At 60.0% G+C, this 10,390-nt stretch overlaps 1 protein-coding gene across 2 annotated transcripts; it reads right to left on the bottom strand.

Moving 5' to 3' along the window:
• Positions 1-5,309: 5,309 nt before the first annotated feature.
• CDKN1C (cyclin dependent kinase inhibitor 1C) lies at positions 5,310-7,199 on the bottom strand. 2 transcript variants are annotated; one of them, XM_059070215.2, is made up of 4 exons: positions 7,114-7,199; positions 6,155-6,801; positions 5,488-5,624; positions 5,310-5,399 (listed from the first exon to the last, which is right to left on the bottom strand). In XM_059070215.2, the coding sequence occupies exons 2-3, from the start codon at positions 6,789-6,791 to the stop codon at positions 5,491-5,493; spliced, it is 771 nt and encodes a 256-aa protein (XP_058926198.1). In that variant the 5' UTR covers positions 6,792-6,801; positions 7,114-7,199; the 3' UTR covers positions 5,310-5,399; positions 5,488-5,490. The 2 variants fall into 2 exon arrangements, with proteins under 2 accessions (XP_058926198.1, XP_058926197.1); XM_059070214.2 differs by having other exon boundaries at positions 6,155-6,833; positions 7,114-7,191.
• Between the last annotated feature and the right edge of the window lie 3,191 nt (positions 7,200-10,390).

The raw sequence follows: 10,390 nt of genomic DNA, 5'->3' as shown, positions 1-10,390 counted from the left end.
TCCTCCGCCCGGATGCTCCCTGCCTCACCTACTGGATGCTTTCTAAAGTGCATACAAACTCTACCACAGAACAGAAGGCAGCCAGCAAGGACACAGGACCCTGCCACGCTGAAAGACTCGGTCTCCCACCCTTACGTGTGACAGGCTTGAGTTGGCACCTGTAGGACACTGAATGCAGTGCTCAGAGAGGAGGCTCCAAAATTTCCAGACACATGTCCAAGCATCCAGGACAACTTGACACCACCACCCGGTCCTTGCTGTCATTCCTGGAAACCTAAAACAGTGACTTGAGATCTTCAAAGGAGATGTCTCTGTCAGCTTAGTTTACCGTATGCTGCGTAACAAAAATCTCAGTGGCTTACACCAACTACAGAGGATTTCTCTCTGTAACAGTCCCATCCTGGTGGGCTGGGGCTGGGTTCCACTGCAAGTCAGTGGAAGGGGCAGCCCCATCAGGATGCTGCTGGTCCCTCAGTGGAAAGATAAAAAGGTGGCCCCATACCCAGGGCTGTAAGGGCTCAGGTGTGGCATATGTCACACAAATCACATTTCATTGGCCAGAGCAAGTCACGTGGCCAAGTCTGATATCAATATGCAGGAGATGTAGAATCCTCCCAAAGGGCAGGGCAGCAAATATTTGGACAATAATGCAATCCACCATCATGCAGAGCCAACTGGACGAGGAACTGACCAATGGCTCAGGCTCTCTGTCCCAGTCAGGTCAAACCAAAGGGGTACTGAAAGGAAGCCAGCCATCAGGGTTCTTTTTTCTTTAATTTTTTTTTTTTTTTTTTTTTTGGCCACACCGCAAGGCTTGCAGCATCTTAGTTTCCAAACCAGGGATTGAACCCAGGCCCCAGCAGTGAAAGTGCCAAGTCCTAACCATTGGACCACCAAGGAATTCTCTAACGTTCATTTTTGATTCTGCTTTGTCTTTGTGTCTAAATTGTAATTAGGTTGCTGTTTGTTTGAATTCACCTAAAAACTCGTGGTCAGTGTGGTCCACCCAGGAGAAAAGTTTGAAAAACAGTGTCTTGGACAGGATCTCTCATTCACTGCTGGTGGGAATGCAAAAATGGTACAGTGACTTTGGCGGTGTCACAAAATTCAGTGTACTCGTACCGTATGATCCAGCAACCGTGTTCCTTGGTATTTCCTCCAAGGAGCTGAGAACTTAGCTACACACCAAAAATGTGCACAGTTTTATTCACAATTACCCAAACTTGGAAGCAACCAAGATGTCCTTCAGTAGGTGAAGAGACGAATAAACTGTGGTCCATCCAGACGATGGAATATTACTGAGAAATTTTTTTAAATGAGCTATCAAGCTCATTTGGAGGAAACTTAAAAAGTGAAGTGAAAAAAGAAGCCAATGAGAAAAGGCTGCACATTGTAGGAATCAAACACTATGACATTCTGAAAAAGGCAAAACTATGGAGACAGTAAAAGTTCAGTGGTTGCCAGGGGTTGGGAGGAAGGATGAACAGGCAGGGCACAGAGGATTTTTAGGGCAGGGAAAATACTCTTTAGGATCCTGTAATGGTGGATTCGTGTCCTTATACAACTGTCCAAACCCATACAATATCCAACATGGAGAGTGAACTCATATAAAATATAGACTTTGGTTAATATTCAAATAATGTATTAAAACTATTTAAAAAAAAAAAAAAGAAAAAAAGAAACAGTGCTCTTGAGACAGCATCGGGGGAGGGCAGCTAGAGCCTTTGGGCCAGCAGCGCGGGCTGTGTCCTGACTGGGTACTTGGCCAGTGAGTGAGCCTGGGCCAGTGGCTTTGCTGTCCTCACCCGTAACGTGGAAAGCTAATGCCTCATTGACAGGACTGTCCTGGTGTCCACAGGGCCTGGCTGAGAGTGGAAATCAGGGCAGGGTAGCCCGAACTACAACTTATGTCCAAAAGAAGGGGCTCTCCGCTTCTCTGGGAAGGCTTCCTCAGCTCTGAGAATGGCCCACATTCACACTTACATGGAACCAGGAAGCTCAGAGATCTCCCTGCTTCCCCGCTTTCCAGTCCCCCTCATGCCCCACCCCGACCAGTCCATCAGCAAGTCCCATCAGCTCTCCCTCCCAATATATCTCCCAGCTCCCCCCACCCCACCTCCTACTCTGGCCCCTCTGGTCCACTATTCTCTGAGCACTCCAGACCTCAGGGCCTTTGCACTGGCTGTTCCCTCTGCTGAAACTATCTTCTCCCAGTTAATCCTCAAGACTTGCACCCCTCACCTCCGCCAAGCTCAGATGCACTTGCTGGGGGGTGGGAGGGGGGCTTCCTGGCATGGCCTGCTTTAAACAATAGCCCCCTGGCCCCAGGTTATGTCACCTCTCCCCATAGAGGCAGCTCGTGCTAGCAGGGAATTGTGTCTGTTTCAGGCATCACTGTGTCTCTGGTGCCTAGAGCAGTGTCCGGTGTGCTGGAGGCACTGGGAACGTTTGCTGCCAACCCGGTACCTCTGCTTGGGTGGCCGGCCACAGTAGCCCCTACCTGGCCCCTCCTTTGTTCTCCTCCCAGCAGCCTTAGGATGCTTTCTTAAATTGCCTCAGCTTCTGTCACCCCGCTTCAATCTCCCCAAGGGCTCCCTACTGCCTGCAGACAAAGTCCAGCAATTGACGCCAGCCCATCAGAATCAGGAAGGTCCAGGAGAGCAGTGGGAGACCAGGGAATGGAGAGGCCCTGCAGGCCTACCCTAAAAGGCACTCTTACGATGAATAATGTTTAAACCACGTGCCGGCCCAACACGCACCAGCAGGCCAGGCCAGGGCCATGGGAGACCCCCGAGTGGCCCCCTCGGCCCTACTCTCCAGCTTCATCAGGACCCTCTGGCTCCAATACATTCACCCTATGGGTGACATCCCATCCTACGGCTTCCCCAAACATCCAGCTAAAGCTCTCTGTGCACCACTGCGCAGGGCAGTCCCAGCTCAACCCTCTGCCCCTTTATCATCCCATCATTGGTTCATGGTTAGCGGCCCTACATCTTGTCTTCCCAGCCTGGTCCATAAGAAGTTGCCCAGGTCACACTATGACTCAAAATCCAGTGCTTTTTCCCTATGGAGGGCAACCTCTGGGTCTCTGCTGCGAGTTCCTGCCTGGGGGAGAAACTGGCTCCAGAAATGACATTAGTGTCCCCTTCCCGTCCCTACATGGCCCTGGTGCTTTTGAGAAAGCTACCCTGAGTGACACCAGGAAGCTGGGTAGCAGGGGGCTGCACCCCCAGGTCCATGCTGGGGGCCAGGGGTGTAAGCAGCAGAGCGGGGGCAGGGGGTGGGGGGCAGGTAGGATGCCCGGTCACACTGAGTTTGGGGTGGGGAGGTGCCCACCCCAGCCAGTATGAATGGTCATTCCAGCAGGGTGCTGCTGCCCGCGGACTCCTGGCTCACACCATCCTCCTCCCGCTCAGCCAGGCTGAGCTGCCACCTGGTCAGCCAGGCAGGCCTGAGGGAGGCCCCTCCCCAGAGGAGAGGTGCAGAGCCTGAAGTCAGATCTCAGCAGGTCTAATTCCCAGGATGTGTTCAGGCTGAGCTGAAGGTGGCAGGGCCCCCGACTCTCATTTCCCAGGGGAGGTATTTCTCAGCGTGCAGCCCCAGCTGGGCCTCGGGCCTGTCCCATTTCTCTCCTCCCCACCCTTTCAGGCAGCTGTGGGGGAGTATAAGTTAATCGCAAGTCCAAACGCATCTCCAAAATCAAGGCTTCAGCCGAGCCTTTGACCCTGATCCGTGGGGGACATCAGTGTCGCAAACAGCCCCAAAACGGTTAATTTAAAAAAAATACACCACCCCTGCTCCGCTTCCCCAGGCCCAAGGCACCAGCAAAAATACTGGTAGCAGTCCGTTTTTGCTATTTTACGTCACCCTTTCCATTGTAAGCCATAATTTTCAGAGGTTTATAGGTCAGCTATAAAAAAAAATAATAATAAACCTCTCCTTTTGACTAACAGGGAGAACTTGGGAACTAGAAGGCCGGTGGGTGCCCGGGTGGATCTGGCCTCGAGTTTTTCCACGGAAGCGGCGCATCTCATCCCTCCCCACCCCCACCTGCCCCTGGGCCCTTCCTCTTGGCCTCCCCACTCCCCCTTCTTCCCCGCAGGCCTGCAGGCTGCCCCTCCCCCACCATGGGCGAGAAGAGGCCAGAACACATCTGGGGTCCTGCGGCCCCACCCTGGGGGACACCGGGGCCCACGAAGTGGAGGGCTTTGGAGCCATTGGGGTCCACCTTGGGCGGGGCCTGTTGAATTTCAGGCTCAGGTTCGTCCTCTCCGGGCCTTCGACCAGCCCAGTCCCCGCAGGTGCCCACCTGAGTCCCATTGGGTCTCAGCCCAGGGCAGCTGGGGTGTGGGTGATCTCCTTGGAGCCGGGGAAACAGTGAGCCTTGGTCTCCGCGTACAGCCCTGCACGTGTGTGTGTGTGTGTGTGTGTGTGTGTGTGTGTGTGTGTGTGTGTGTGTGTGTGTGTTTGTGTGTGAGATAAATGCAGAGCAAGGGCGGGGCCGCTCATCCCTAAATTAGAGCCCTGGAGCAGGTGGGCATCGGCCAGACCTGCCAGGAGAAAGCCCCCCTCCTTCCCTTTAGGGCTGCCCCCTGGGTTCTAACAACTCCCTGACTTTTGGGGGTGCCAGAGGGGAAAGCTGGAGGCAGTACAAGCACACACGGAGCTGAGTTGCAGCATTATTCGGCCTCTTTATTTAGAACCCGGCGGACGAGGAGCCGGGGCAGTGGTGCAGACGGCTCAGGAACCTTTTTTTTTTCCTTTTTTCTCTTTTTTTTTTTTTTTTCTTTTAACAGATTTGTCTTCAAGTTTAAAATAATCATAATAGTAAAAAGAGACAGCGAAAGCGCGAAGAGACTGCAAGCTAGATGGGCTTGTACGGCAGCTACAGCTTGTGAGCGACCCCCTCCCCCCAGAGTCCGCTATAAAAAATAAATTTACATTTGTCGATAACCAGATGCGAGTGAGGTGCCTTTGGCATAACCAATAACCGAGCTAGCGCGTGGCAGAGCGGCCCACGCCTCGACATAAATAGAAAATATAAGTTAGTATAACTTTAAAAACTTTTTGTACAAATATACATGTTTTTTTCCTTTTTTCCTTTTTTTTTTTCTTTTTTCATTTTTTTGCACTGAGTTTCAGCAGAGATTAAACATTTTATATAAATGACTCTTAAAGCTTTACACCTTGGGACCAGTGTACTCCTCGTGCAGAATACATTTAGATATAAAAGACGTTATTAATACATTGCACAGTTTTCAAACTTTAAACACAAAACCGAACGCTGCTCCGTGGCAGCTGCCGCCGGTTGCTGCTACATGGACGGTCCCAGCCGAGGCCCAGCGCTCCTCTCCTGTCCGCTGCCCAGCGGGCTCCTTCGGGGCTCGTTGGGCGCGAGGCTGCGGGAGAGAGACGCGGTGAGCAAAAGGCGGCGACAGACTGGCCGCCGGGACCCCGCGGGCGCCCCTCCCCGCCCGCTGCGCTCACCTCTCATCGCAGCCGCTTGCGCGGGGTTTGCTCAGCCGAGCCGACGGCTGGAGCGGCGCCGGGCGCGGCGCATCCCGCGGGAACCTCGTTCGACGCCTTGGCTTCGGGCGCGGGTCTCTTGCGCTTGGCGAAGAAATCTGCGGGCGACAGCGCGCGCGGCCGGTCAGGGCGGGGCCGGCCGGGGAGCCCAAGAGGGTGCCGGGAGGAGGCGCGGGCGGCCGGCCGGCCGGTGGGGGGGCGCCTTCCCCGCCCGCGCCGAGGTCCGCGGCGGGTCAGCTTTGTTTACGTCGCCGCGCAATGTGCTGTGTAAGCATTTCCCCTTGTCCCGCGGCCAAGCCCCCCGGGGCTACCGCCGCGCTTAACTCCCTCCGCGCCGCGATCGCCGCGCCCGGCCGCGGCCGATGAGGGTCTCCAGTGGCCCGGGCGAGGATCGCGCTCGGAGGGGCCCAGAGCGCGCCCTCCCAACCCTCCCGCGCCAACCTCTCCGGAGCACAACAACAGGGCGGCGACGGGGTGCGGGCGCTGCCTCGCCCCGCGCGCTGCGGGCCCTTTAACGCCACGGAGGAGGCGGGGACCAAGAGAGGCCCCCGAGGGCCTGGGAGCCCGGCCGGCCGGACAAAGCAGGGCCGGGCCGGGCCGGGCCGGGGCGGGGCCGCGCGGGACTCACCGGAGATGAGAGGCCCGGACAGCTTCTTGATCGCGGCGCCTCCGGCGGCGGCAGTGGTGGCAGCGGCGGCAGTGGCGGCGGCGGCGTTGGTGCTGGTGGCAGTGGCGGCAGTGCCCGGCGCGGGGCGCCCCGAAATCCCTGAGTGCGGCGGCTCGGCCAGGGGCTCCTGGCTGCGCGGCGGCGGGACCGCCTCCGGCTCAGAGCTCTCCTGCGGCGCCGGGGCCGGGGCCGGGGCAGGCGCTACGGACGGGCCGCTGGACGGCGACGCCGGCGCCTCCCCGAGGCCGTCGAGGGACTCATCGGCCGGCGGCCCGGAGGGCGGGCTATCGCCCGCGCCGTCCGGGCGGGGCCGAGGCGCCAGGAGCAGGCGACAGCGCCCCACCTGCACCGTCTCGCGGTAGAAGGCGGGCACGGAGTCGCTGTCCACCTCGGTCCACTGCAGGCGCCCGGGGCCCCGCAGCGGCACGTCCTGCTGGAAGTTGTAGTCCCAGCGGCGCTGGTCCTCGGCGCTCAGCTCGGCCAGGCGCATCTGCAGCTCGCGGCTGAGCTCCTCGTGGTCCACGGGCCCGAAGAGGCTGCGGCAAGCGCTGGTGCGCGCGAACAGGGGAAAGGTGCGGCGGGCGACCAGGCGCTCCATTGCCGACGCGCTGCGGAGATACGCATCGGACTTTTCCGGGGGCTGCGCGGGCCGGGCGGCGGGAGAGGAGAGGAGAGGAGAAGGAGGAGGAGGAGAAGGACGAGGAGGAGGAATAGAAGGAGGAGGAGGAGGAATAGGAGGAGGAGGAGGAAGAGGAGGAAGAGGAGGAGGAGGAGGAGAAGGAGGAGGGGGAGGAGGAGGAGGGGGAGGAGGAGGAGGAGGAAGAGAGGAAAGGAGGGCGGAGGCCGGGCGCAAGTGAGACCCCGCGCGCCGGAGTCTGCATTTGCAAAGGGACGCGGTGGGAGGGCGGCGCGGCGGCTACCTGGCTGTCGGGCCGTGGACTGCTCCTGAGTCTCGCTCGCTGTGTCGTCCGGCCGGCGGCCGCGCCCCCTCGGGTGCCTGTCCTCGCTCGCTCGGCTGGCCCTGGCCTGGCTGGCACCCACCGAGCGCAGAGCACTTGGCCTGTGGAACGCCCAGTCCTCGCGCGCCCTTTTATACGCGAGGGTCCCACCCCCCCCACACCACCCCCCCCGCGCACGGGCCCCGCTGCTATTAGCATAATGTAGTATTTTCAGTTTCAACAACACCGCGGCGATTGGCCGGCGCCGCGCTGCCCCCGCCCCTCCGGCGGTCCGGCCCCCGCCCGCCGCCCATTGGCCCTGCACACACACCCACCCGAGGGCGGGGCGGGGCGCGAGGGCCGATTGGCGGGGCGCGGGGCGCGCGCAGCGGCGGGGGAGGGGGCGGGGCGCGGGGCGGGACCGGAGTTAAAGGGCGCTGCGGGCGGTAACGTGACACCGCGGCGCCCCGCCCCCTCGCCCCATCCCCCCCCCACCCCCCACCCCCGCCCCCGCTCCCGCCCCCCGCCGGCTCCTTTGTCTGCAGGCGGGGGCTGCTCGGCGGCGGTGGCGCGGGCCCCCCCCTCGAGCTCGGCTGGCGCGCTCTACCGGGCGCGGCGGGCGACGACCCCCGGCAAGACCGGCGTTCGGCCTGGCCCGACTCGCCCCCCCGGGGGCACCCAGCCCCGCCGCTCGCTCTCGCCCTTGGGCCTCCCGCGCCAGTTGACGGGCCTTTAACCCGCCGCGGCCAGCTCGTCCCTGGCTGGAGCTAGATAGGGTCTTCGGCTGCCCCGAGGCTTGTGTCCCTGGCAGGGTTCCGCGCACCTGGAGCCCTAACACACCTGCTAGACCCAAGGCCCACGAGAGACCGGGGAGAGGGGTTTGGGGGGCCGGGGCAGGGAGGCTCTGCTCCACTCTTTCTCCAAGGGCGAAGTGGCAGACACCTTGAGAGCTGGCCCACAATCGCCTGGAGCCAGGGTCTGGAGACTCTAGCTCTTGGGGCCCTCTGTCCTGCCCAGTGGATGGGAAACTGGCCGTGCCCATCCTGAGCTATGCACCCTGTGACATCCTGAGCTACGTCACTGACTGGGTGCTCAGCCACTTCAGGCTTGGCCAGGCGGGGGGTTGGCTGGCTGGCTGGAGGCTGCTGTGCTGGCTATTGGACAGGGCGCTGGAGGCTTCTCCACTAGGGTGGGCCTGGCCCTGCCCAGCCTGGGACCCTGACTGCGTGTGCTGGTCCTCTGGGCCAGGCTTATCCCTTGTCACACAGGGAACCGCCAGATGGGGTGGGGGCGGGGGGGCAGCAGTGAGCAGCCGCGAGGGTACCCAGGCAGCCCTGGTCCAGCTGCTTATAGGAGCTGCACCTCTCTGCCTCCATCCTGGAAGGCTAGCACCCCCTCATCTGTGCCCAGGAAACGTGTTGGTTGGGAAGTACACACCTAAGAATGAATGACAGGGCATGTGAGCCAGTGGGCCCTACCACAGTGTCAGGGAGAGAAGAATTCAGCCCAGAAAGGGAAGGACCTGCCAGGCAAGGCCTATGACCCTGCTCCCCTGCTCCTTGGTGTGGCCCCTGGCTCTGCCCAGTGGCCATCCCATCTGGGCCAGGCCATAGGAGACCATAACTTTCTGCTGCTATCCCCTTGGCCCAGCCTGTCCCAGGGCTGGGAAACTAGGAAATGCCTCCAGCAGCTCAGGTGGGGAGGGGGACGGCCAAGCACCTGCTGGAGGGCCCAGCAGGGCCCTGAGCTCCCAGCCCCTGTCCTGGGTGAGCCCATGAGCCCAGTGAGAAAGGTGAGCTGGGGCCGACCCAACCCAACCTGCCTGCCTCCCCTGCAGGGTCAGGTGGGTTCCAGGTCCCTTCAGGGACGGGACTTCTTGCTAACATGCAGACGTGTCCTGGAGGAGGCTTGTGGAGGCAAGGTTTGCAATGAGGGCCAGCAGGAGAGGCCATCGGCCCAGCTAAGGGACAGGGCACGTTGCCACTCTTGGCTCTTGACAGCAGGACCAAAGTTGATGATTCGTGTTATATTTCTTTACTCTTTTTTGTGCATTCTATTCCAAGTTTTCCACAAGTACAGTTGGTACAAATTTTTTTTAATTAATTAATTTATTTTTGGCTGCATTGGGTCTTCGTTTCTGCATGGGCTTTTCTCTAGTTGCAGCAAGCGGGGGCTATTCGTTGCAGCGCACTGGCTTCTCGTTGCGGTGGCTCCTCTTGTTGCGGAGCACAGGCTCTAGGCGCGCAGGCTTCAGTAGTTGTAGCGCGCAGGCTCAGTAGCTGTGGCTCATGGGCTCTAGGCGCAGGCTCAGCAGTTGTGGTGCACGGGCTTAGTTGCTCTGCGGCGTGTGGGATCTTCCCGGACCAGAGCTCGAACCGATGTCCCCTGCACTGGCAGGCGGATTCTTAACCACTGCGCCACCAGGGAAGTCCAGTACAACTTTTTATCTTCGGGAAAATAAGAAGATGACAGAGGCTCCCCTGGCCGTGTGGACCCCTTGGGTGGGGCTGATATCGCCTGGCCTGGAGTTAGGAGGCAGGGCCTTGCCCCACCCTAGTGCCACGGCCACACCAGTCTTCCCAGAGGCCATATGCACAGGGCCACAGTGGGTAGTGACCACAAAACGTGGAACCACATGGCCCCCAGGATCTCCCAAGAGGTCAGGATGGCCTGGCTTCAGCCATCTGGGAGGGCAGACTAGGGAAGGAGCCAACCCCCGGCCCAGGCTCAGCCTCCAGGCTGTCTCCCTTCCGACAAGACCGAAGCCACCGCACTCCCATCCCTGCTCTGGGCACCCAGGGGAACCAGCACTCTTCTCCCTGGCAAGGACTGCCCCATGGTATGAACACCCGTCTGTCCTGGGCCCCCCAAGGGCCAGGGGACCTAGTGCACGCTTCATAACTTACAGGAGCTGACCCTGCACCAGGGCTCCTGTGACCCTGCCCTGCGCGTGCACGGTCTGGTCCGAGGACAGGCTTGGGGGGGCCATCCTGACTGCCTTGGGTGCCCACCAGACACCTCCATGGGTGCCAGGTGAGTTCAGGCAGAGGGGTCTCAGGGCCCCCACAGTGACAAGCCCAACAGCATGTGACTTGGAGTCCCGTCTCCAAGGACTGGAAGTGGACGTCCCGTACATGTTGGGTCACAAAGCATGGCAGCTGTGGAGCCCTCAGCCAGCCGAGCCCTGCACAGCATGGTTTCCGTAGATCCCTTGCTGGGCCTCACCTGTTTTACGGAGGAGGGAACGGAGAGCTGGAGG

Source organism: Kogia breviceps, chromosome 7 (assembly GCF_026419965.1).
Source record: "Kogia breviceps isolate mKogBre1 chromosome 7, mKogBre1 haplotype 1, whole genome shotgun sequence".
Classification (NCBI taxonomy): Eukaryota; Metazoa; Chordata; class Mammalia; order Artiodactyla; family Physeteridae; genus Kogia; species Kogia breviceps.
This window is presented reverse-complemented; position numbering and strand designations above follow the sequence as displayed.